The 27,915-nt window shown below is 41.5% G+C and overlaps 1 protein-coding gene across 1 annotated transcript in view; it reads left to right on the forward strand.

Annotated features, from left to right (window-relative positions):
- Positions 1-1,632: 1,632 nt before the first annotated feature.
- The window catches only part of LOC127377521 (cadherin-4-like), a 222,745-nt gene continuing 196,462 nt past the window's right edge, over positions 1,633-27,915 (forward strand). The window contains exons 1-2 of the mRNA XM_051425475.1: positions 1,633-1,907; positions 3,215-3,326. Coding sequence (XP_051281435.1) covers positions 1,851-1,907; positions 3,215-3,326 — 169 coding nt within the window. The 5' untranslated portion in view covers positions 1,633-1,850. The remainder of the gene's footprint in view (positions 1,908-3,214; positions 3,327-27,915) is intronic.

Consider the following 27,915-nt stretch of genomic DNA (forward strand, 5'->3'; position numbering starts at 1 on the left):
ACAGACCGACAGAGTCAGAGAGAGACCTGCCAGTCACAGCATTTAACAGGACAAAAATCATAACCATGTCACAGAGCCTATCAGGAAAAAAAAGCAATGTGGATAGGGGTGTTGGAGCTCATCCTTGGGACTGAGGGACTGGGATGAGAGAGGTGGTAAAATGCCTGGATGTCACACAGAGGAAATTGGCTGAGCAGCCGCCCACTAATGCAGAGTCATACTCTTTTTGATAGGATTAGACCCCATTGGCTCACTAAGCAGATATGGAGACCAGTCTGCCAATCAGAGACAGCAGAATATAAAGGTCATTAGTAGCTCAAAAGGCCAGGCAGAAAAACCAGCCTCCATATTATTCAGTTTTTTTTTTTTATATGGTTTTATGTAGCCACAAGACACAGGCACATAAACTGCTAATGGTAAGAGCTTGTATTGCACTGCATCCACACAGATGCAAGGTAATACTCGGACATGGCCTTGTCAACCCTTTTTAGTCAGAAACATTTTTTTGGCAAAAGAAGCTCAGTTCAAAGAGAGCGAAGTTCTGTTTTTTGTGAGACATTTGAATTCACACTGAAAACCTTTTGAAGTGACCTTTGTTCAACTTTTCTTTTGATGAAACTCCTCTTTTACAGTCTCAAAGACAGTATTAGATTTGTTGAAAAAGGCAGGCTGGGTATTTGTGAGTTCATCAAATAAAAGCCGGTGAAACAAACCTGTGTGATAATCAAAGTCCAGCAGTATTAATTGCATACCTACAAACAGAAAACTGCTTCTGAACATTCCCTGACTTAGTTAATAAATGTCATACAAATGATCAAGGCCTACCAAGAGATACAACAGCTCCCACAAAACAGGGTCAACATCCACATACAGTTCTGTATTCATATAAAGTCTTCACATTTCAGCCAAATATAAACTAAAATAAACTTTAATTAGTGAGGTAGACAGTGGCGGTTGCACACTGTAGCCTTCAAGTCTGAACACTTAATCGAAAACAAATAATTAAAAATTCCATTTGACCACAAAAATCTACTAGTCTTATTATCTTATCATACAGGGACAAGCTTAAGAACCCATCAATTTGATGCACTGCTGTTCTGATTTTCTTTTTCTTTGTACAGAGTTAAATAAGTAGTCTGATCAAAAGATTAAAGAATGCTGTCCTATTTGTTCACTTGTGCTGATCATCTGCAGACTATGTGGAATAGGCCTACCTACTGCATCTGTAGCTACTCTGTTATTCTAAGTTTGTCTAAATGAAACCGTGTAGAATTTTGAAATCATAGTAATGGAAAGGTTTCAGTGCCCCGCACGTCTGCACGATTAGTTAACTGTCGAAATCTAATAATGAACATATCAGATGTTGAAGCTACATGCTTGTAAAGCAGTGTTGGAAGTTTGACGGCTAATGAGTTTGCCATACATTTGCGCATAGAGACCGGGAAATTATGGTTTACCGAGCCTTTCATTTGCAACCATACAACTAAAGAGAGGGGTATAAAATACCGGGGTCCTCTTAAAGACGTCAGAGGTGTGGTTGTTTGATCCAAAGCTCCAACCGAGTGTTTCTTTAAGTGCGTGTGTGGAGTTTTCCTGCACCGGGTGATAGGAGGGGTTGGAGAGTGACGCTGGCTGCGCCTTAGTGCTGAGCGGAGCGCTCACCTGCAGATGAGAGAGCCGGGGAAAGTCGGGGCAGAGCTGCAGCACACTCGCGGAGCGCAGGGAGGGACGTAACGGACAGTCTAACCAAGAAAAGGGGGGGATTTACACAATTATTGGAGAAGAATTACGAATCGACCCTCTTTTACTGGTTCCTCGTCCAGGCAGCCCTGGCTCGCTTGTTCGCCACGATGAGAACTGACTTCGCTCTGGTCCTGACAGCAGCCCTTCTTCTTGACACATTCTGGGTGAGATTTCTCTCTCTTTTTTTATTCTTTATGTTTTTTTAGTACAGCTTGATCTGTGTAGAGGAGTTATGAGAGTACGAGACGCAGCGTTTTGAAAGCAATAGCGCATAAGCTTGAATAAAGTCATGTAGTCGGATGGAGTCCAGTGTCAGTCCAGTGTGCTGCTGCAGCAGCGCAGCGCCGGGTCGTTATTTCCCTACAAGTGCGCTAATTGGTTCCCTAATGAATTCCACTGTGTAACGGGGGGGTACAAATAAAGAAGAACGTAAGAGTTAACGATCCAGTATTGTCCACTCTGATCCTCGTCAGGTTTCCTCTGGTTCTCTACGGGGTTCACCACCGGGCTGCAATATCCTACACAAGTTAAAATGACTGCACAATTTAATCGCCAAGGGTGATACCTCTTTATTCTTCATCAAACTATCATCATCTCGCTTATTATAGCAGCGCCTTCCTCCACAAATGCTTCTCCGACCAAAAAGTAATAGACTGCAATAAGTTCAACTTTAGTTATAGTAAGGTGCTTTTCAACCTTTTCTCGTCATTTAATCAATAAAAGGCTGAATTAAGTCGGCGGCTGTGGGCTACTCTGAACGGCGCACCGAGTGGCTCTGCTGAATCTTTCTCTCTGCGCTTTTGTGACTAAAGCCACGGCTCTCATATTTAGAAAAAAATTGGCTATTACTCAAAGATATTATACTCCTGTGTTATTCTCTTCCACTTGCGTGCGTTGAGCCTCCTGTTAATTCTCCAGCCAGCGTTGGCATCGGTGTTTGTGTGTGTGTGTGTGTGTGAGCCCGCGATGGCTCGTTTACTTGTGCTGTAGTGGGTCACATCTTTCAGTTTAACCATGTTAGGTGCAAAGTTTTCTGCAGAGCGTTTGAGTAGTGTACACATACACCCACACCCACACACACACACACACACACACACACACACACACACACACACACACACACACTTTGTACACTGCTCAGTTGCTCAGTTCCTCCTTAGCTCTCCGAAGCCTCTGCTAGTGTAAGTCTCACAGTCAATGAGAAAATTCTGCTGCATTCATGCAGTTTTCCTTTTCACTTAAAAACGGTCCTCGTTTCATCATGGCCTGGTTTCTTTAGGGAGCAAGTTGTGCTGCACATTTTATCAGACATTGTCATACAGCGATTAAACAATATTCAACTTGTTGAATATATTTCTGTTAACTGCTGCAACATATGCAGCTTTTCTCCAAGGCTCGGGTCCACAGACAAGCAAGATATCAATGCAATCCATGTTTATAGATGTTTTACATTGTATTCTCTTCCTTCCAGAGGAATAATGGGGAGCACGCTTCCAAAGGTCCCTGTCGAGCTGGCTTCTCACAAAGCTTCTACTCTGTGCTGATTTCAAGGGATGTACTGCAAGGCCAGGGCATACTTAAAGGTAAGACCTTTAATTGGTGGGTCAGTGCTTTTAAGTTTTGTCAAGAAGATTTACAGTGTGAGAAAAAGAATCCCCTCTTTGCATTAAGGCCATTGAAATGAAAAGTGTGTGGTGAGGAGTTTTCTTTTCAATGTGAGGTCATGTATGTCAATTTCAGATTAATGAAGTTGCAGTTATGCATCTGAATAAATTGATGTAGAAGGTAAAAGACTGAATTCTGTATTTTGATTCAAGTGTTTGAAGCTGAGGATGATTACAACTGTAGCTGTGAATTACAGGAGCAGCTTTAAGGTCACTACATTGGTCTGCTGTTGTAATGTGGTGTTGCAATGTAATAACTGAGGGCTTCAGACAAAGCACCACACAAACATGTTGTGAACAGTTTTATGTAAAAATGCATGTGGGTTTGATACATGCTTTTTATTCCACTCCAAATGCTTGTGTGTTACTTTTTGCATATGAGTGCTAGAAATGTTTTTGACATTGCTCAACCCTCTTCAAAATTATTATTATTATTATTATTATTATTATTATCGCCATCTTCATCCTCATCATCACCTTCACACTACGGCGTCTTACCCAGTTGTATGTGTGTTGCTCCAATTACACAGTGAGCCTACCAAGTTTGAGGGCCCGATAGTGCAGGAAATGGAATCGACATCCTGTGTCTAATCTGGCACTGCTCCTGCCAATGTGGGCTAATTGCAATTCTCTATTGATCCCAATGGTTTTTTTCTCATAGCTCAGCTAAGCTGTATTGTTTTGCTGTGGGCGCACAATAGCTCTTTTGTGGGTCGACTGTGTCTTCGGCAGCTGCACAGTATATATTTCTCACTCTCCTTAGCAGAGAGAGACCTGGCGAGGATACAGCTGTCTAGACTCTCTCTCTTGAGTGTGCGCGTGCACACAGACACTCACACACAGGCGTTTTAGACAAAGGATATACAGTACAGTATAGGGTTCAGTATATTATTTTTTGGTTGTTTTCTCTCTTGTGTTTATATTTGTGTTTGTCCTTTGCTGCAGTGTTATAAGTCTGGAGGAAGGTATCAGCTTTATTTTAGTGTTTCATTAACTCCAGTATATTGTAGCCTGGCAGGAAGTGGGATTGGATATGGGACATTGTCGCTGGTAGTGAGCTTGCTCTCCGTGTGGTAGTGATGTCTTCAGCCCAGCAGGGGGTGTCAACACAATCACAAACAATCACAGAATGAGCCATCACGGCTGCACAGGAGCCATTTATTTCAGAGAGCATTATTTATCTGGTTTGGTCTTGGGGAGATGAAATTGTCTCTGTGTCTCCTTTCAAACAGAAACTAATCTTTAGTGGTCTAACGGGGTTGTTTTTAGTTTCAGGAATTCAATTTACCACTAACAATAGTTGCTTTAGTGTGATTTTACTGCACACTTTTTTTTTCCTAATGTAAGCCACACAACACACGTCTCAAACATTGCTGTGTTATCAGACCAAACAAACAGTCTCCACTCATAAAACATGCAGACTTGTAATTCATTCATAGTATTCCCTTAAATCACATTCAAAGCATCTGCTTTAATTTAACATTTATCATTTGTTTCCTCTGTGTTGTTTGAAAGGAAGTAACATGTGACACGCTCACAGCTGCAATGTCGTCTTCATGTGCGTCTGAGAGCACAGCTGCAGTGGTCAGACACACACATATCTGCACACACACACACACACACACACACACACACACACACACACACACACATCGTATGTGATTTACAGGGCTCAGGCAGTTGATTTATAGTTGGTAAGGGTGTCACTGGAGGCAGGCAGGAAGCTACTCTGGAAAGGCTTTAATAATAACATTGTTTAACCCAAAACCGTCAGATGGGGGCAGGAGTAATGACACACTCACGCACACGCACACTAACGCACACACATACACACGCACAAACATATATATATTCATGTTAGCCACGAGGGTAATAATGGGAAGGACAGAACTAGGACCTTGGTCATGATGGGGAGGATGCCTGGGTCTAGACAGGAGGTCAGTAGGGAGGAGGAGGGTGTTACATTTCACATTTTATCATTTGAGTCAATCTGAAATACCAAATTGCCTAAAATGAATAATAACAAAAAAAATAAAACTTCTCCATTGAAACGGTCACAGCAAAAACGATAACAAAGCCACAACTAAATCTTTGCTACATTGCAATTGTTATGATACTATCTTAGATATATTCTCCAAAGTGTATAGATTTTGTTCAGCTCTTGCATTGCATCTATATGTAAATCTACTCCTCACTTTTTAATAATTCCTTCAGCTTCTCTGTTTGTTAGTCATTTTTATTTTCAGCCTTGTCATGAGTCATTTTCAGCTTTTCACGACTTTGATTAATCTTCCTTTAATGAGCAGCATTTAGATCACTTCCCAAAAATTGTGGGTGTTCAGGCCAACTGAGGCCTTCCATTGATAAACACAGTTGGTCCAATAAACATTTAGGAGTATAAATTCTACACCCTGCATTGTTCCTGCTCAGTGAATTGATTCACTCTCCATTTATATGGAAAACCCCTGCCTGTTACCAAAGTCAATGGCTGAAACGCACATAAAAACAGGACACTGCCTAGTTTGTGCTGGCATATTATTAAGTTGGATTGTAAAGTGGACATTTAATGATAACATTTGACTTGCATATGCACATTATGAGTTGAGTGTTGATTATGTAAGGTCAGATGGTAGTAGTTCTAGCAGCAAATTGATTACTGTTTCCCTAAAAAAAGCCTTTACATGGACAGCAGAGAAACAGCAGTCGGGGTGTGTGTGCATATGTACATGTACTGTATGTATGACACAGTCAGTGCTGAGGACGTCTGCTGTCTTTTATGCCTAGTTTTTATTAGAGTTATGACAGCTTCTTTACCCCTCACACTCTGGGCACCATTAGAGGTAAAGCTCTGCCTGGCCTGGTTAATGTTACACACTGAATGACTGACACACACACACACACACACACACTCTCTCTCACACACACACACACACACACACACACACAGACACACACACGTGTAACAACATTTCTGTTTTGTGGAGTCTGATTCAGCTGTGCAGAAAAGGACTCCGTTGTAAAAATAATTTGAAGGTTTGATATTTGGATCAACAATAATCACGATGTGTTTTGTATCCCACAGACGAGAGAGTATGAGTTGGGCCCTGGCCAGACTCACTCAAATAAACAGAGCCAGCTAACGTAACCTCATCCCATGTGTCCCTACATCCCTCTGCTGATTCTGTTCCTGGTAATGAAAGCCAGGGTTGGTGGTTTCAGCTCTGTGAGCCCACTCTGCTGACCTTGGACTTTGTTTGGGTTACTGGTGGTTTTGGGCAGCCCTCAATTTCTGTGTGTGTGTGTGTGTGTGTGTGTGTGTGTGTGTGTGTGTGTGTGGTGTGTGTGTTAGAGAGTGAGAGTGAGAGGTAATGGGGATTTTGGTCAATTCTGATGTGTGCATGCACTTCTTTTGGACATGTCAGTATCTGAGCTATAACGATGCTGACGTCCCCTGTGTAGCTTCGCAAAGGGATCTGGAGATTTTCTCTACAGTCATCACTTTGTTTTTAGAAACTTCACCGATGCTTGGCTCTATTTTGAAAATTAGATCCATCCAGTAACTCATCAGCCAGACTGAATGGCGTGAATGTCTGTATTAAGGTGACCATATCCGTCCGTAACCCTCCTGGCAAGGCTCAGGATTGCTATTGTACTCTTAAGTACATTTTCTGATGTGCTTTTCACTGTAAGCACTCTTTCTCTCTCTCACCCTTACATACACATACATACACACTCCCTACCCCTCTTACACACACATATACTCACACACTCAGTGTATATTGCACTGTGTTTATACTGTATGCTGCCATTCAGAGCTTCACCGTGCATTTGATGGCATTTAAATCTATGCCTTGCCTCTCTGACCCAGATCCCTACTCTCTCCCTTCATTGCCACCTTGTTTCTGTCATTCTCATAGCATATTCTGGCTGTCGCCCACTAGGAGGATAACCAGGAGAAATCGGTGAGAGAGCTTTGCATTCTGAATAAAACAAATTGTTCAGAGCTGTAATTTTCTCCAGGATATTATTTCCAAAAACCTCCTCCAGCGGGCATCCAGAAGGCCCCGGGTGATGAGTCTCACTTGCCTCGGTTGGTGAAGCTTTCTTGTGAGGAATTTTTCAAAATCCAATAGCCTGGCTGTTACTTCGCTCTAGGCTTTGTATTCTGAACATCATTTTGCAACTTGAAGCGCAGCAGTTGATATACAGTAAGTATCAATTTCACCCCCAGTTTAATGCACATAACTATTTTCATAGGAAAAAATTTCTCAATATCAAATAACCTTACAGAATCCTCTGCCTTAGATATTAATAATACACTGAGAATTTGAGTCAAATAACTTTCCCCTCTGCCCAACATCAGAGCTGACACACACTCTTCAGTGGTTCAGAGTGCTGGTGATGTGTGGACAGACGTCCTCTTCGAAGGAGTGAGTCATAGGAGCCTTAACAAAGGATACCATTACTTTTCACATGCTATGTAGGGATGGACAATACATCCATTTTCTCTTTCCCTTCAACCTCAAACAGAATTAGATTGTTTTGATTTCCTGTTTACCTTTTGCCCCAAATCTCATGATACACAGCCTGCAGTGTTATCTGGGTCGATAGCAGACAGGCGTCCTCATGGAGATTAGACATTGTTGGAATATAGCCTCCTTTGTTTCTTTCTGTTTCTGCCTAAATCACTCATTGTTTTCTCTCATTATTAGTTTTGAATGATGGTATCTTACTTCATTCTAATCTTTTGCGAAATCCTATCTCTCTTTGATTTTCTCTTTTTATTTTTTTGATTCATTCATGTTTTGTCTTTGCAACCCTCTCCGTATAACCATCTAATCTCTGTTATAATGCAAAATAACAACACAAATCCTTATTCTCTCTCTGCCATCTGTTTGAAATATTACATGGTTTATGGCTAATTTTTGTGAGGATGTTCAGTCATGGAGACAGGCGCAGACAACATCCGTTTTCCATGGTTATTAATTACAGAAACGCATGAGGCTGACATTTGTTGGATGTCTTGTGAAGCTGTGAAGACACTGCAGACATACTGAGGTGCTGGTTTATGCTCTTCAGGCCAAAGGCTAATCTGGCCTCAGGGAGATATTATAAATAGCCAGTTGACACATGTATTTACTTAACGTGTAACCTCAGGCCTGATGTATGTGTTCAATAGTTTTAAAGAACTGAGTGAGGATTTTCCAGAGAGGCTCATATAGATGATTTAGCCACATGGTTGAGTGTTTCTTTCCCTGTTAAGGTCTAGACATGAGTGGTTTATGAGACAAGCAAAGGGGGGCAGGAGTTACACCTGCAGGAGTTCCTTTTGATTAATACTGTTAGGCTTGGGAACCCATGCTGTAGAACAGTTAGTGCTTTTGTGTGTGCGTTCTGTGGCTAAATGCGCTGTGTACACTGAGGTAGTTGTTGCACTGTGCATGGTGGGTATCCTCCAGATTTTTCCAAGCTGGCCATTAGAAAGGCAAGCAGGAGAGAATGAGAAAAGAAAGAAAGCAGGTGGAGGCCATTATTTTTTAATGAGATTTTTGACATCTTCTCCCTTTGTTTTGAGAGCAGGGACAAAGGAGACGGGGAGGGAGGGAAGAGGAGAGTGGACGAACAAATGTGGGAGACTTCCTGCAGATTGAGTTACTCTGCGGTGTGTGTGAACTCTGCATCCTTGTCATCTGTTCGGTACATTAAGAGACCTCCTGCCTTGGTATGATGGGCCTTCTGGGGTCCTACAGGACCAAGGTTATGGCCCTCCTGAAGACATTAAACCCGTTTAAATACTTTGCTTGGACTCCAGCTCTTTAATGCACAGATGGTCTGTATGGGCTGTGGAGGCTGTGAGATGACAAGGGGACACTACTAGCTCTCTCTCTCTCGCTTTGTATCTCACACACACACGCGTGCACACACCTACACACACACACATGCACACACATACACACATACATTTTTTTTGTTGGTGGTGTCAGATTAAGACTCACCAGCGGCTGTTGTAAGGTGTCCCTGCTGTCTTTGGGAAAATAGTTTGTCATGAGGAGCAAGACCGATGCAAGGCGCTCCCAGGGCTGTTCTTTTGCTGGGATGTGGTGGACAGGGATTACACCAGCAGGATAACGATAAGCCTACAAGGCTTTTTCTCTTTGCTCAAGAGTCACACTGACCATTTCCTTCAGCTATGCTACTGTCAGAGGGAGGGTGAAATAGAGGGTGGAGTGGAGGGAGAGAGACACTTTGCTCTCAACAGGGTTGGAAAGGAAGTATAAGATAAGGCTCTGTACCCTAAAGCAGCTTGCACATCATATACTGTGCTGCTCACTGTTATTTCAGAATTCATGCAAACACACTCACATACACAAAGAAACACAAAAACCCATTATGGCTCTCTGAAACAAATGCGATCCAGATTCTCCTCCCCACCCACTACTCCAGTATAGTTTTGGCCTGGGCCCAAATACTGTGGTGTCCTCTGCCCACTCATTCCTAACTCCTCCATTGTCTCTGTTTGTCTATGGCAGCATTTTAATTACAGCCTAATTGATTAAGTTAGAAATGAAGCCACTGTGAAGGCAACCGATAAAGTGATGATTCAGCTATCACAGCTCCATCAGTTTATATTTTGTTGTAGGATGGGTGATATGGACAAAATCTTGTATCACGATAAGTCTAATTTTTCACGATAACGGTACGGGAAATGTCTGCCTTCTCTCGAATATAGTGGAACTAAATGATGGAACTGCTTGTGGTGCTCAAAGTGCCAAAAAATACATTTGAAAACTCAACAGCGATGTTTATTTCCAGTAATCATAACTCAATATAATCAACAGACATTATTGTGAGCAGTTTCATGTAGGAACTATTTTCTTTAGACACTATGGAGATAGCTCTCATCGTGGAAACTATATTGCCAAATCTCTACCGAGGGACACATTTCTACTGTCGTGTGGTTGTACAGTCTTATCGCCCAACCCTTTTTTATTGGTGTGCTGTGATAAAGAAAGTCAGTGGTAGTGGAAACGACATGGGTTTCAGCATTTATCAGTTGAAGTCTTGTTTTGTCTAGCTATTTCAACTTTCAGTTTCTATTCTGTTTAAGTGCTGAGGAAATTAAAAATGCATGAGCTGAGTTTGGATAATTCTCCTCTTCTCCTCAAAACTCGAAACTAAAACAAAACATAATTAAAGAGAAGTGGACTAAAAGCTAATTTGCAGCCATTTTTATGAAAACTCCTCATAACAGTGATATAAAAAAAGAACATGAAAAATGGTTCAGCGTTTTCACCTCTAACCCGGTCCTCAATTATTTCTCCACCCTGCCTAGTTTCCCCAAACTGAGATCAGATTGTTATTGTTAATTAAAGAGACTTCTGTCCATTTCTCACACTTTTCTAATCAACCACCAGAAGTGTATGATCTTTCTGAGAATGTGGGCAGGACAAATCCAAGAGCATTACAGCCTCATATGCTATTCCTTTTGCTTGAAGATCCCTCGTCTTTGTTAAGGGAGGATGAAACGAAGGATGGAAGCCCTCAGAAGACATGGCTGTCTGGTAATCACTAATTGTGTCCTGAACTCCCTGTGAATCTTCCCCATTAAGTTCTTAAGTTCAGCACACAGTCGAATCATCGCCTCTGAACAAGGAAGCCGTGCAGGAACACAGGGGACAGAAGGAGAAAAGGAGAGAGGAGTCAGGGGTCGACAAACAAGAGTGCCAGTAATGTTAATTAATCAGAAGACAATGATGAGTCCCATGGTGTCTTGGCCTGCGTTATTCAACAGGCTAAAAGCTAATACGGGGCTAACAAAGGCGCTTTCAGAGGAGCACTGGTCTTTGCAAACAGTGTCTGATGATTCATGTCAAGATAGATGGTGGCTTTTTCTGACAGACTTTATTGATTTCCCCAAAGGGGGAATCCTTATATCTCCCTGTGGTTTGGGGCAGAGTTGGCTGGCTAGTTAGGCCCTTTGAGGTTGTGGTTGAAGTTTGAATTGTTGCTCAAGGACATTTTGGCAGGGTTGGATGCAGGAGCAATTAAATGGGGACCTTCAAAATAATAGCTTTTTGATTAAGGGCATCAAGTGTCAGTTATTTTTTTCCAATTAACAAATTGAAATTTAACAAAATGGGGAAAAGTTACCATCACAAGTTTTGTGAGCCTGCACTGATGTCTAACCAAAAACTAAACAGATCTTTAAATAATTTTAATATAAAACAGATCTTCGAAGCTAAGTACTCCAGTAAATAATTAAGTGAAGACTCAAAAGATGAATTAATCATCAAAATTCTTGTCCTTCCTAGTGGTTCCAAAGCTACATGTTACATCAGGAGTCCTTATTTGATAAATATGATATTGTTTGATATAGTTTACCTATCCCTTTGTTGATAGAATTGTGTCTTGCATACTAATGCAAATAATTGAAATATCTCTATATGTGAGTGTGTATGTGTCATAGCTTGCATCCAGAAAAAAGCAAAGCATGCTTGTGCATTGCCAAAAATCAATGAACATGGTAAGCGGCACATAAAAGGCTATAGGTGGTATGTTTGTGGAGTCTGTGGACAATTTTTTTATCATTAAATGATGATTCTACTTTTAATTGACATCGCTGTCATTAAAGTGGAGGCTGCTGTAGAATTATACTGAATTTTCAAAACACGGTTAGAGTAAAAAAGTAACTTCTAAACTAAAACACTATGTGTGGCTGATTAATTATATGTGAAGCTATATGTCAGTGGAGATGGTGGCCAACTTCTTGTTCAATGGGTTTTTAATGCGAGGCAGCAGGGAATGTTAAGAAATCACATATTTTAAGTGTGAAACTCAGTAGTATACATATTTCACAATAAAAAAGTGTGATAGATCATTGAACTGTGGCAACAGTTGTCATGGCGTGTTAATAACTTGCACATACTTAATTACTCCGTTAACATTTGCACTCCATTGAGCAATGAATACATGCACTTATAAATTGATGATGACTATTGAATTAAGGGTTACAATGCAATCCACAGTGCAGACAGTGTATTGAGTCTGCAGTGGCCACAGTAGTGTAGTCATTTAAAATGTAGTACTGTGCTGCAAATATAAAGCCCATTCCATTTGGTGTCCAAAAAGTTCAATTATTTTAACACTTAATTAGCAGGATACAGATTTTTCAACAATCTGAGTGTGAACAGTAATTTGTTGTGGCGTTTCACTACGTGCCTTGAAGAACTTGAAGAATCAGAGGCATGAAGAATAATTAATACGTAACCTGTTTTTCATTTCAATATGAATATATCAATATGAAGGCTACATACTTATTCTAATATACAGTGGATGACTGCTGTGGAGAGCTGTAATTACGGTTTTTATGATATTTTATACAATTTTGAGCCAGGTGCTGAATGCTGAAGATTGGTATGTGACACTGCAGCATTTCTATGTCTGTAAGGCTAAAAAGGCTTTGTAATACTCTTGGTCAGACCATGAGTAAATGTAGTCTAGAGAACCAGTCGTTTCAAGCCTTGGGACCAACACACTTTTAAAAGCACACTGGCCAGAATCTCTTTCTTCTCCCTCTCCCTATCTGTCTATTGTCTTTTTCAGCACATCAGAGGAAGAGGCAAAGAGCGAGGGTAATAAAAGGCCCCGCTTTCCTCCTCTGGGCCTCGGAGAATGTAGAGAAGCAGATAAGTTGTCGAGCTCTGAATCTGAGAATGATCAAAAACAAAGTGAATCCTGTGGCCGCAGAGGGAACAGGCTCCTGTGAGGGAGCGGGGGAAAGAGGAGAAGGGGAGGGAGGGAGGGAGGGAGGAGAGCCAGAGGAGAAGGCGAAGGGCTAGAGGAGAAGCAAAAGAGAAGACAGTGTTTGCTCATCTCTGAGGTAGAAAGGGACAAGGAGCTGCAGACAGGTTGGCAAGCTCTCGCAGGGCTACTTTCTCTGCTCTAAGCTAGGACTTGAATGGGCAGAAAGTTGAGTTCACTCTGTACCATTCAGTGGTTTATGAACTATGTAGTTAGTGTTGGTGGTCTTGCATGATGATTGGCATATTGTTGGCCTCGGTGTACAGTGGAGATAATGAATGTTTTATTGCCCTGGCTTCGGGAAAGGTTAGTCACACATAGTTAAATATTGCACATGCATGAGCATTTTAATGCACTCAAGCAACTGTCATTGTTGACTGTCCCTAGAGGCAGTAGGCAAGGCCCTGGTCGGGGGGGATTATTATCTTCAACACAGGAATGAAAGGATTACAAAGCGGCGGTGTAATCCAGCTGTCAATCACACCTCATTAGCAAACATAGCTTTCAAAACCAGCGAAAGGTAGAAAGGGAGAAGAGGGGCAGGGAGTGGATAAGGGGTAATAGGTGAGGGATAGAAATAGTTGGTGGGAGGGGAGCTAAACTAAGTAAGGGAGGGATGACAAGGATATAAGAGAGTGGGAGAGAGAAAAAAAAAGAGAAAACCAAAAAAGGGAATGGAGGAGGAGTAGAGGTAACAACCTCGCTATTCTGCTCAGGGGCGCTCTGCGGAGAGTTTTTATTAAGCTTTCATCTGCCTTTCCTCTCCTCCTTTACCGCTCTGCTTCCCCACCCCAGCAGCACTAACAAAAGCAGATGCAGGGAGCACTAGCCATGTCAGTCACGTCTCAAACCCACAGTTCTGCTTGTAATTCCCCGATTAATTAAGAACAGTGATTTGTTAATTTAATTGTAGGTGTTGGGTCGTGTTTTTTTCATTCCCCTCTCTCTTGCTTTCTTTTGCTGCTTGCTCCCTCTCATCCTCTTGGCAGGCTAATTTGCCCTGCAGCTTTGAGGAGGGGAAATGAAAGGTATCGCAGCGGAAGCCTTCAGATGGTTTATTAAGAATTGATTTGCCATGGTGGCAGAGAGACAGACCATAGGGAGATACACGCTGACGTGCCTCCCAGGCAGACACCCCCAGGCTGTAGTGGAGAAAGAAAGAGGGCATGGGAGCGAAAAGAGATTATTGTTATGTTGTCTGGGTATCTTCACTGGGTGCATTTCAGACCCACTGCTGACCAACCACCTAGACCACAAAAAAAAAAAAGAAATCTGGATTCACTGAAAACTCTCAGCAGTGTTGATCCTTCAGCTTGTGGTCAGTGCCTTCTACATGATAAAGTAGTTGGCAGCCTTTTTACAGTGCGCAGTGTTAAATGAAAACACACTCTGTAAAAAAATAAACGTCAGCACACACCGCTGTGAAACATTTGATCTCTGTTGTTTCTAAACGCATATGCCTCAGATGCCTTTGGCAGGGGTAATCTGGACAAAATGACAAGCCTTGCACAGCAGCCAGCTAATATTTCACTGTCACATCAGAACCAAGTTCTTTAATGAATTTACATTAGCATAGTCTGACTTTTCCAAAAGATGGGCCTGGCCACCTTTCCCACTGTGCGTTGGCTGCCGTGCTGTCACATCGTCCTGCTCATAAGCAGACATGCACTGGACAGCATGGGAGGCAAGAGATAGATGACAGATCAGAGGCATTAGAGCTTCAAAGCTCCGGAGAGAACAGAGAAACAGAATCCCCCCAGCAAGGAGAGACGCTAAGGAGGCAGTGCATCTTATCTTTAGCGGCACATCTCCCTATGCCAACACAGAAGCCCCTGCCCCTTCGTTTACAGCTGGTCAGACACCAGAGCCGAGGAGGCTTATTGACTCTCCAGTCAGGTTTTTCATCCCTGCATGTTTCTTATGTCAGGTGAGGTTGTTGATTCTATTTCCAATCTTCATGAGTTGATTGGCCACTGCTGCGTTCCATTTCCTCTCATCACAGAAGCGTGGCATTTCTCATTATCCCTTCACTTAATTTATGCACAAATTATTCATAGTTTGGTAAATCACAAAGTTTAGCGACAGCAATTTGACAGTTCCTGTTGTGTTTTAAGAAAATACGTTTGGAATCAGGGATGTGTTCTTTGTTTGTTTCTTCACACGTCACAGTGTGTGCGTCTGTTTGTTTGTGTGCAAATGGCTGCAAGTGCATGCGTGTGTTAAAATGGGAGGTGCTGGTTGGTGAAGATTGAGAAAGGTTGTTTTTTCTCTTCCTCCAAATGAGATGAACAGAAGAAATTGAAATCGAAAAGCAGAATAAAGACACTCAGTTGGACAATGATAAAAGACTTGCTACAGCTCCTCGCAACAACAACATTGTTGGTATCTATGATGAAAAGGATTTACGGAACAAAAGCATAGCGTAATAGCACAGTCTCAGCCATGTGACAGGCAACATGTATGAGCTTGAATTTGCTGTCAGTCAGAGAGGCTTTATATAGCTTCACACATTCTCATCCTCATTACTGATGAACACCCTATTAGATATGTAGCAATGTAAACACTGACTGAACACACACTTGTCTCAGCCTCAGTAAAAGCATAGATGGTGTTTTCTTTAAATCAGGACCATCATTGAATTACCAGGACTGGTAAAGATGTGAGTTCAAATGACTATACTATGATTAAAATACTTTTGAATTGCTTCTTGCTGGCTGATTCTAGCTTTTACTATAACGTATTGTGGTTGACATGCTTCAGTATAATGACTCTGTTAAGTAAATAAGCATCTTAGTGGTTTGGTTCCTACCAAGCAACAGGCAACTTGTTGGCAACCTTGGTCCAGAATTTTGAATATATGTGGTCTTCTACCTTAACAGTAATCTCTTCTCTGGCCAGAAAAGCCCTAGAGGAGGGTTTGTCTCTCAGAGGAGGGTGTGTGGAAATGCTGAGTTGGCTCTGATACCCACTGGACAGAGAAAATAGAGATAAATGATACTGCATTGAAGGGCACAACTCTGTTCTGTTATAGCTAAAGTGGTTGAATATTCTTCATAGACATTTGCTACTTCTTAAAGAGAAGAGGTGGAAACATCTTTCATCCATTTGATCCATATTTCCACTCAAGCAGAGGAGAGACTAAGGCGCTCGGAATGTAACTGTGCCATAGAGGAAAAAAGCAATTTTTCTTTGAAGCACATATACATTTGCATATACGTGATTGCTGCAGTGTGCATTGCAGCACTACTTTACCATGTAGAGAGTTAGAGGGTGAGCCATTGCACGGTAAACAATTCATAAAGTTAAATATGATGTCACATCGAATTTATCAAATCAAGTATTTTCAGTGTTGTTTATCTCATGTCAATAGCTCGCTGCAAGTTTTACTTGGCATGATCTTGCTTGCGTGTGTGTTGCTTTTGTATGTCAGCATAGAAGTGATTTGTCCTGCAGATGCAGACTAATGAATCAGGCGTCCTGCTCGTGGGCTGATATTAGCCTGGGTAGCAGTTCCTTTGATGTGATTAGCTCCATGCACTCTCTTGACAAATTGGGCTGTCCTTTCCTCACAGCTGAAGCACTAATCTATGCCAAAACACAAAGAATCTCCTTCCGCTTAACAGAACATGTAACGCTGTATGTGTATATGTGTGTGTGTGAATAAGGTTACGATACATAGATACATAGTGAGTCTGGGCTAAACAGCCCCTTATGCATTAAGAATGTTTGTACCAAATATCATGACAATCCATCCAGTAGTTTAGATAATTCACTCTGGACGAAAGGGTGATCCACACAGCTATGCCCGCTAGCATAGCAAAGCAAATCCACGATGGGAAATCTCTCATTGTCATGTTCTGACACATGCATTATGCTGATAGATAATTCACACACTATATAAGCATCTTTCAAGCATCTTTTTTTTTTTAAAGATGAGAAATTAGTCTGGTCAACGTCAACTGATAATTGATGCAACCTGGCAGCAGCAGCCAGGCCAGTGAGCGAGCTTTGGGGAGGTTTAGCTGATGATAACAAGTAAAGCTGAGCATTGACCTTCCTCCTTGATGTTGCTGTTTTTTCCTGTTTAAAAAGCTGAAGAAAAACCCAAGGGCAGACCAGCTAGTTGGGCATTTGTCCAGTCAGGTGCAGGAAGTATTCATGTTGATGTTTCTGTGAGGGAGAGCTGAGATAAAGCCTGGCCTTATTGCCAGTTTGTAGATGAGTCATTTTCATCTTCACATTGACAGGGCCACTAAGCCAAGCCAATGCCTGAGTCTTGTCAGGCCACAATAAGCAAAGCAAAATGTGTGAACTCACTGTGTGAGGCTATCAACAGCTGCCCAGCTGACTAAAGTAAGGAACTGGATGCAATTAGCATTATTGATGGAAGGAATCGATGACTGATCCCCATTAGTTTTGCCAGCATCTTTTTTCACTACCCTCTGTGTCTAGAGGGTTTAGACTCTACACATTGACAGATTTGGCTCCTTTTACCAACTGGTTCAGCCATTGTGACTGTTCTTAGTCCAGTCCTTGTTGCATTCAAACACTCGGATCACCTTTATAGTCTTCTGAAATGTTGACAGGAGTCTCTGTCCTGTTGAAAATCCACCATCACGTTCTGATGGTGGATGTGTGGTGTGTGTGTGTGTGTGTGTGTGTGTGTGTGTGTGTGTGTGTGTGTGTGTGTGTGTGTGTGAACTGTGTCAGCCTTTGAATATGAACATGTACAAGCATGCTTTTTTTCCTAACCACTGAATGTTTGGACAGAGAACACCACAGTGCTCAGGAAATTCAGAACAGACTCACTGCAAATTATTTTCTTCTTCATCTGTTTGCAGTCAGATTTATCTTGGAAATGAACACATAAAACATCTAGCCCCATCCCTCTAGCAGCTTTAGGGAGATTTTCTAAATATTTAACTTTAATTTAGATACCACTGCTCAGAGGTAATTGTATTGGAGGACTCGCTCTGAAACTTTTTGAATAATAGAAGTCCATCAGTTCAACCACTTAAGATAGCGTTTAATGAATTAAGCAGGGCCTGGATGGGTGACCTGAGGTGGAAGACAAAGAGGTTGTATATATTACACCTATCTGATGGAATGTCTGCACATTAAGCATAAACTATTCTCATGTCATCATCAGGGGAAAAGGGATTTGCTTATCTTGGACTTGGAGGAATGTGCTCCTTTTCTCTTTGTCGCCTATTACTCGGCCACAGAGAACTGTGTGTTTGAACATTCAGGAAAATAAAGATGTGTTTACAACACTGGGTCTCATGCAGTGACATTATGATACTATGCATTGTTAATGGTTGTTGCAGAGATGAAAAACATGCTCCTACCCACACCAGGTTCAACACAAGTCAGACTCTCAGCATCACACTCCTCTCCGTATTCCCCTTTAGTCTGCCCCCAACTCCAGCCTCCTCAGCCTGTGCCCCCCCCCCCTACCTCAGTCCTTTACTGTGGCAAGTGGAGACTCTTATCATTGATTTTCTCTTTTCTCTTTTCTCCTCTGTTCATTCACTGCAGCGCCTCCCAACTTATCTGGCTCTGACAGAACAATGCTGCAGTAGGAGGGCACTCAAGGACAGATTAGATTGTTTGGGGATTCTCATTCCTCATTTCATACTTCTCGGCCTATGTGTTCCTATTCTGTAGTACATTCCTACCCCTGTGATATTGTTTATCCACCTCTATCACTTGCAATTGCAAATACTTCTACTCTTTTTCTGGCTTTTGGGCTGAAGAATAATCTCTGCCTTGTTATTATATCTTTTTTCTTTGTGTGCCTGTGTGCATTAGTTAAAAATGTAGTTCAGGTTAACATGTGTGTCAGCCTAGTTGTGTGTTTGTTTTTGTGCCACCACGGTACTGAGTGTTTGTGGTGGTAGCGCCTCCTCTGTCTGAGCCATGGTAATTACTGTGCTTCACTGCCTCTGTAGAAGTCAATGAAGCTGAACTCATTGTCTCTCTCTACATGGAAGTCAACAATTGTGTGAATTCCCTGGCGACATCGCAGCCACTGCTAAACCAGCTTCCTGCATTTTTTATCAGTCTCAATGTGTCTCAGTTTGTCCTTTGTCTCTCTTTTTCTCTCTCTCTGCCTCTGTCTCTTTTTTGTTTTTCCACATCCCATCGAGTTCTACCAGGGGTAATTGAGCTTAAGAGTGTTATTTAATTTCTATGTATGTATTTCTGTATTTAATTTTAATCATGCAGTCTATTTAAAGTTGCTAACAGCAGCTTAATCTAATTTCCAAACAACAACAGCTAGAAGGCATCTCAGTGAAATTTTTATGTTTATTTTTCCAGACTAGATTTTAAACATTTATAGTGATATTTCTTTTCAGTGTTAAAGTGCCAACAGTCAGTTTTGTGTCAGCTTATATCTTTAAAAATGGCAACCCACGCCGTACTCAGCCTGCCTTTGGCTGTGTGTACTTCAACTGTGTCCCAGTGCTGCTGAAATGGAGAGGAAATGTTACCATTAACTGTGCTAAAGCCAAAACCACTGTGGCCACAATGGCGACTTAATGGGAGTTTGCCAGTTGTTCTGAAACCCATATTCCCTTTGATAATGTTTAACCCTCACACTGCATTGCAGCCATTACATTCAATAGTGAAAAGGTTAGCCTCAAACCCAGGCAACCTCAATAGAGTGTGAGAGCAGAGTGTAAGGGGAAAGGGGATGGGGATGTGTGTCATAAAAAGGAGGTTAGTTGCATGGAATGTGTAATAGGATGGTGAACCATGGCCAGAGATGCTGGATCTGATTTAGACCGTGGTGGCCTGGGTTAGCTAATTGCTGTTTGGGATAGGATGAGATAAGCCGGAACACGATGGATGGTCTCGGAGCACTAGGATGGAAGTTGGCTCCTTTCTGAATGTGTCTTAAAACCCAGTGAGCGATATATTGCCATAGCAAAAACATCAGCCAGCAGTAGTCATTAATTTCTCCTACCCTTTCTTTGATGAACAGATGCTGTAGGCACTGTATGTAATATATCAATCTATCTATGAGGGAGATAAGGAGAGAAAAGTACGAGGGTATTTAATGTAATAAATATAAAACAGAAGATAGCTAGGGCATTCAAATTTAAACCAATAGTAGACACATAGTGTGCTACTAGTAATGATGGAAAGTCTTACAGTGAAAGGGAGCAGGGTATGGATTGGGGCAGGGAGTACAATGCAGATGTCGTTAATGCCTTTCTATTGTCCAACAAATTGGCTGGAGTATACTTATGCCTGCTAAAACAGCACGCATGCAATTAGTGCAGAGACAGAGAGTAAGAGAGCAAGTGCTTTGCATGCCAGTCGCGTGCTGTGTGAGTCTTTTGGCACCAGTTAGCTTCTGTTGCCATGTTTAGAGTGTATAAATTGGTCTGCAGTTGTGTGTTGGCTCACAAACTGTCTTCCTCTGTGTCCATTTGTTTCCATCGTTATGGCTCCTTAATAGACCAACTGTGGCATCTATCTTAAATAGCCTGCTTTGCAGAGGTTTACTTAAAGCTAAGTAAAAAGATTTTCCCCTTTAAGAGGTCTATTTAACCTCAAGTATGCATAACGCCTGGACAGCCTTTCACCAGTTAATAGTACTGAGAATAGAGCTTACAGGAAAAGTAAAAGGAGACTGGGAATTTCAAGTCAACTCTTGAGTCTGGAATATTGGCAGAAGGACAAAGATGGTTTTTTTGTGCCATACAAAGAGACCTGTAAAGGACAGATTACGATGAGGTTAGCATTTTACCAAAGAAGGTAGAGAATTTGTGTTGGTTCTCCTTGTACAGATGCTTTTGTTTGCAATGGCCTTTACCAAGAAATGTCACACAAAGCATTCAGGCATCAAGGGCCACTCTCAGGGTAGGGCCCAGGCTGCACCAACCAGGATGAACATACTGCATAAATACAAAAACACCCATGATAGTATATGCACTCATACATACATACACAGACAATTACACAGGGATACAAAAGCTTCCTGCTCAGCACAAATTAATGCTTGTTTGAGAAGGTTATAGATAACAAAAACATCTTGCAGTTATAAAAAAAACTTGGTCTTTTTCTCATGAGCACCCACTGTCTTCAATCCGTGGTGAAATGACATCTTAATGATAATTTTTTTCTCAAAACAACCAGTGTCGCCTCAAAAATTACAAATTTGCATGATCAGCAGGTGGCTTAAATGAGACAAACATTGTAGTTTGTTGTTATAATCTCACATGACATTTGACTTATTTTTTTCTGCTTATGTTTGTGTTTTTGCACTGTGGATCTTAGGGGGGAGAGGGGGAATAGCCTGCTGAACTAGGCCAGTGGAGACACTGACATTTAGATTCAAAGGCTAATGGGATGCCTGAGTCTGCCCTGCGCTTGCTGGCTCTTTGTCGGGGGTTCTCAGATCAGGACTGACTAGCTCATGCTCCTTTTCCAGACCGTCTGGAGCCTTAATGCGTTCTCTCTCCAGACGTTGCGTCTTTCAAATGTGCCAACTTTTTCATTCCGTCTCCACGTCTGAATGGTAGTAGCTGAAGTTAGTATGGCTGTCTGTGTGTCTCTCTGGTGGCTGCAGCTGAAGACTCAACTCATCTCACACTGAGAAACGGCCGTGGGGAGGCCACAAAAGAGAATCACATTGTCTCCTCTAATGGAGGCCTGGGACTCATGGAGTTCTGCCCTTACAGTAAAGCAAGGCCTTTTTCAGACCAGTCATTTATTCTGTCTAAAGGCTCATTTATTCTATCCCAAGGCTATGTTGTGAAAAACATCTCTAATGATGATAGTAATACCCAGTGGGTTAAGATGTTGGGGCGATCTTTCATCTCCCGTGAGATGTCTTAGCGTGACCTATTCTTTGACCCTCAGGGCCAATGCTGCCTATTGGAGCCAGAAGACTCATTTGACATAGCTCAAAGGCTGTCTTAACCCCTGTGGTAAAGTCATATATCACCATAGCACATCCTCAGAATACTTTATTTTCACACAGCACTTAAATTATTTTCTGCCACAGACAATTAGACACTGTAGGGTAATGGATACTGTACTTATACTGTAAACTGTAACATGCCTATTACAGTGGAAGAACTTGAAAGTGCAAGATAAATGAAAGATAATACAAAAATTAGGGATAAGCTGTTGATGATATACTTTTCCACATGTGGTTGCATGGAGGGAGGACTGCACACTTTCAGGGACAGTTTCCTGAACTGCTGCGTTGAAATGTGTTACGGTATAGGTGAACATTCGTCAGCTCCATTAGAACGGTTGAAGTTTTACTGCCTTGCCTAGATTCTTTAGGGAATGGTGTGTTTTACTCATTCATTTCCACCCCCTAGAATTTTTCCAGTCAGGTCTGGGGATTTGAGTTTGTGACTCTTAAGATTCATATAGACAGCTGTTTTAACTTTCAGGACATCAGTACCCAAGGATGTGAAAAGACGCCTGTTAGAGGAGTGTTCTTAATGTTAGATTTAAGTGTTAAGTGGTTTAAATGGAATTTCTCTTCTCCCTAAAAAGGCAGTACAATTTTGAATATAAAAACACATTTTCCAGAGAGCAAGGTAGAGAGGGAGGAGAGACAGAGAGTGAACGAGAGACGTTTGTTTTGCTCTTGGAAATATCAGCGTAATTAGGAGTAGCATATCATTTACAAATTAGGCCTGACATTTAGGATGCTGGCGGGTAATAATGGAGAATTGCATTTCACTTGTGTGATGAGAGGAATGTCTTCCTGATTGGAGAGGGGCAACATGTACAGCGCAGCCCTTTTCCCAGGTGTCACAATCAGTCCTGTAGTACCAGATGTTACGTAAGTCACTCTGTCCACTCTGTTCACCCCAGCAGCCCATCTAAGCCTTTGTGTCCTGTTCGAGTTCGAAGGGAAGTTGCAAGCTGAACTCCCACTCAGTCTTGTTGATCCGGATGGAGGTTTTCATCAGTAATGAGTATGATGAAGAGAATAAGTGATTGCTTCCTACTAGCCTGGACTCAGATAATTTGCCTCAGAATCATCTCAGTGACAGTTGAAATCTACAATCTAGATTGTAGATTTAATTATTGCATGAAAGTGAATGTGGAAAGAACACCACCCTTGCCAGAAGATTGACATAATCTTTGACTAAAAGCCACCTTGAACAACTCACAGAGATATTTCCAGTATAACAGTTCATACCTCAGAAATGGTCACCTTTGGCATTTTTGACCTTTCAAGTCTATTTCAGGCCTTTACAGGAAGCGTAGGTAATATAGAGTGAGCCTAGAACCATCTGTTCCAATCATAGCACTTCATCTGTGATCCAGTTAGGCTGTGGCATATTACTAAGAGATGCGTCCCAGATAAAGCATAAAACATCAACGCAACACAGCAGTGTTACATCTCTCCCAGGCATACACAGAGACAGAGTAGAGCAGACAGGCATTTCTTATAAACACTTAGTCAACCAAAGTAAGGGCTATGCTGGATAGGCGAGTGACTTCTGCCTCTGAACATCATGGAAATTGCCTTTGTGAATGAGAGGCACCTTAAGGCCCAAGGTTCACATGAAAAAGATACTGGGTGTATACAGAGCCAGAGCTGTTTATCATCTGCATCTGGGGTTAAATAAGTAGTGCTTACTAGTGGTGGTCCATGATTCACGTGGAAGGTCTGTAGATAACTGACATACATCCTTGCAACTCTCACATAAATGTACCGCTCTTACATTGAGATAAGGAATAAGCATAACCCCTGCAGTGTGTAAGTAATAAATACACATTACACACAATTACTTCTGTGCTTTATAACTTCAGATTTGGTAATAACAGTGCACTGGGTTTTGTCATGCTGTTTTATGATAATTTATGACAGTCTCTCATAGAGTTCTGCAGAGAACTCTACTGTAGCAGTTATATATCTACTCTAGTGTGCTTGCTGAAGGAGACTGCCATACAGCCCCAGAGAGCAATCTTACCTCGATACAAATCTGGCCTGCTTTGCTGCTGGTGATGAATGTCCTCTGATCGTAGGTTGTGAAGGTCTTCACTCTGGGTTAATCTCGGTATAAAAAAATGTGAATAAAAGCTGCAGAGCATGATTTGTTTCCTATTTTAGCTATGCAGCGTGCACTCTGATATCCATACACCTACAGTACTTGACTCATTTAAAACGACAGCTAAAATTGAGCTCACATATTCCTTTCAGTCGAACTGGATTGACAAATTCAGCATTTCTCAGACAGCAATGCTGAACACATTGCCAAGCTGTGATAGGTAATTTCTGAGGAAGCAGCCTTATCTGTCTCTCCTCCCCCTTCCTCACAGAAGAGGAGAGAAGTGGAAGTGTGGACAGGAGATGAGAGTAGTCGAGAGAGGAGGTAGATACATGTAGTGTGATCTGTGGTAGCTGTCTGACAGAGTCTGCTGCTTTGTCCTGCAGAGGCTGAAGCTTCAGACCCACACTGGAAACCCAATTCCACAGCTGCAAACACAAATCCAGTTCACCAATATATATCAAACACAGAGATGTACACTGAACCTTCCTATAGAGATTAGACCTTATTACAAATAATGAACTACTATTTCTCTGTCATAGTGTTTTGGGGAGGAGAGTAGAAAAGAAAATGATGAGGTGAAATATTTTAATGTCTGGGGGGAATAAGTGGCATTGTGGGTTTTGTATTCTCGCTGTCAATTTGTACAGTATAATTGTGTTTATACATTAATTATATATTTCTGTTTATGTCTAAATATAAAGTATTTTGCTAAAATAAAAATAAAAGAGTTGTAAAGTGTTATACAGAGAAAATTATACAGAAAATGAAGAAAAAAAGGATCTAGCTGCCCACACAGCAGCTCAAGTGAACATCTGTCACAGCGTCTTGTTTCTAAATTGTTTGTGAAACCATTCCTACCTTGTTTATGGATCAATTTGGAGGGATGGCTTAGGAGATAGTAAAGCATATTTGTTTAATTTAAATCTATGTTGGGTCTGTTTAAGTGAGAGTGTATTCTGTGACCCACCATGTAACACGCTCAGAATAGATCATTTGCCCTTTTCCTTTTAAAGCTCTGACACAGACATTGCAACAGTATCACTGGTGAAAACTAATGCAGGCAGTTGAGGATGGGCGAACCAATTTGTATGCTCACATTCTTCCTTAGTATTAACAGGGACTGACACTAATCCATTGTCCATTTACATGGCTGTCCATAAAGAATTTGGGCTTTGTTAAAGTTCATCAACCTCAAGACCTGTCATCAGAATCTGTCCTGTACTGTATTAATACAGTACTTAGTACCTGACCACTCAGGCAAGTATAACTGGTATGAAAAAATCCTAAATTACTCATTTTTGCATTTTGAGTGTGTGACATTCAAAATGGAAGGCTGAAAGTGACCTTGTCACTTCACACCTTTCTCTGCTGGAGTGAGATTGGGTTGTAGTATCAGCTGCAGGCGTAGAGCTTTAACAGTTCGACATTTTCCCTCTATTGGGAGGTCATTGTGCCTGAGATGCTCTGATGCCACGAACATTTTATTCAGCTCTGGACAAAAAAATATGTATAAATAGTAAATGGTGTTTTTTTTAACACTCCTCTGTCATTTAGATGGAATCTTACTTCCATTCAATTAGCATAGCATTTATGGGCTGTGCAGTTTCATATGCTTCACCATATGATTCCATCATTGGGGCTTCATCAGCGAGACTCATCAAGCTGAAGAAAGCCTCAGTATCAGCTGGCTAATTTGCATGCCACTCATGGCTCTCTGGCTGTGTAGTTTTGAAAAATTTTGAAAATATCCTTGAAATTATATAAGAATAAATGTATGAATTGATCATCAAAAATAAATCCTGGGCTTGATAATGAACTTTTAATACAACTTTTTAAAATAAAGAGTGGACCTTGTATGCTATGATAGAGGTGTTATGATAAAAGCGGTACCATTTGTTGGTACAAAATGGTTTAAGGGGGCACCACACTCTGTTGGTGGTAATCAATTAATTTTGGCTGTGAAATTCGATTATCAAAGATGATAAATAATAAGTTCCTCTGGTCACCACCCTTAAATAAGGGAAACAAATAATAATGGATCAATTCAGTTTCATAAAATTATACTAAACTATGAAAGGAGGGGGAGGAAGAGTTGCTGGTATACTGCGTCATTTGCTTTAGTTAATATTTCAGATAAAATATATATATAGAATAAGTGTGAAATGGATGTTGGGTGAGCTGTAGTTATAATGCACAGCAGCTGCTGTTTTGATCTGCCCACCAGGTTAAATGTTTGACGCATCCAGGGTGAGGAGTGCAAGGTGGATGGAGCAATAAACTCCACAAGCTCTGCATGTGTGTGTGTGTGTGTGCTGCACTGTGTAGGTCATGGCTAATTGCATAAAATACATCAAGGAAACCAATAATATTGGTGGCCTTAGAAGTATTAAATTACTATATACAAGAGTACAAGAGTCTAGACTTTCATTTGATGTGCAGAAGATGAACCATTTTTTCATTAAGAATACCTTTCATATATTCTTATCACTGTTAATATAATATGCCTTCTTAGCATGAGAAATATATATTTTGTAATACACCAATGTCCCCACACATTAGCTATATAGAGATTTACAATAACACACATTCAAAAGCCTTCTGTCGAGTTGCTTGAGAGAAAAAAGAGACAAGAGGAAACAGATGATGCTGACTGTTCCCTGTTGACTGAGGCGTTTCTGAGAAACTGATAATCTTTTTAGTTGCGAGGAGAGGATCAAAAGGAAGAAAAATGCCGAGAGGGCATTGCTATCTATCCATCTATTTATCTTTCTTTCTTCCCCGTCACTGGATCTATCTCTGCATATCCCCCATGTCCTGCCTTATTCTTTCTGGCCATTCATCATATTCCTGTGTCCAACTGCATTCTGATCGCTTTCTTGCTCTTTTGTCTTCCCATCTTGCTCCTTTCTTCTTTTCTTCACCATCTCCTGTCTTCCTGTCTTATCACACAGGCCTCTGGGCTTCTTTGTCTATCAGTAGAATTTCATACTCATATAATTTCCAGTCTTTCATTCCTCCCCCCTCTCACCTGCCATTCCTACTCACTTTCTCCTAAACTGGCCTGGATGGATACAGCATGAGGTATGCCATGGTTACATCCCATAGCATCAGAGTGGTTTAGATGGTGTGTATCATCCAGTCTCTGTGGCGGTGACCCTGTCAGCCAAGTCATGGATTTTCCTAGAGTGCCAGAAAGTGAAGCCAGCCACAGATATGTGTGGCCAGAAAGTGAAGACCATTGAATCACCATAGAGAATCAGTCTAGAGGGGTCCCCTTCACACAGCTAATTGCCATTCAGAGACAAAGTGTGACACAAGTGAAACCACTAGAGAAGAAGACAAGAAGATTAGAATCAATAGAGGAAGTGTGTGAGGAAGTGTGTGTGGGAGACAGTGAGTTAGTGACATTGGCATAAGAAGCATGTTAGATGTTTCTGTCAGCACTCCAGCTACAGTATTTCCTCAAGAGCTCCTTTCTAGGGTTCATGTCAGACCTTACTCATCATCTCTACAGTCTAACATATTGAAAGAGTTGGAGCAGAGAAAGACATAGAGGAGAGGAAGACAGAGAAAAGAGAGTGGTCATTAATACTAAGGGAATTGATCTACTCAGGTCTCCATGGGTTTGCCTGTCTGCCAGTGATTGTAGTGTGCTCATTATCCATCTC

The sequence above is a fragment of the Dicentrarchus labrax genome, unplaced genomic scaffold (assembly GCF_905237075.1).
Source record: "Dicentrarchus labrax unplaced genomic scaffold, dlabrax2021, whole genome shotgun sequence".
NCBI lineage: Eukaryota > Metazoa > Chordata > Actinopteri > Moronidae > Dicentrarchus > Dicentrarchus labrax.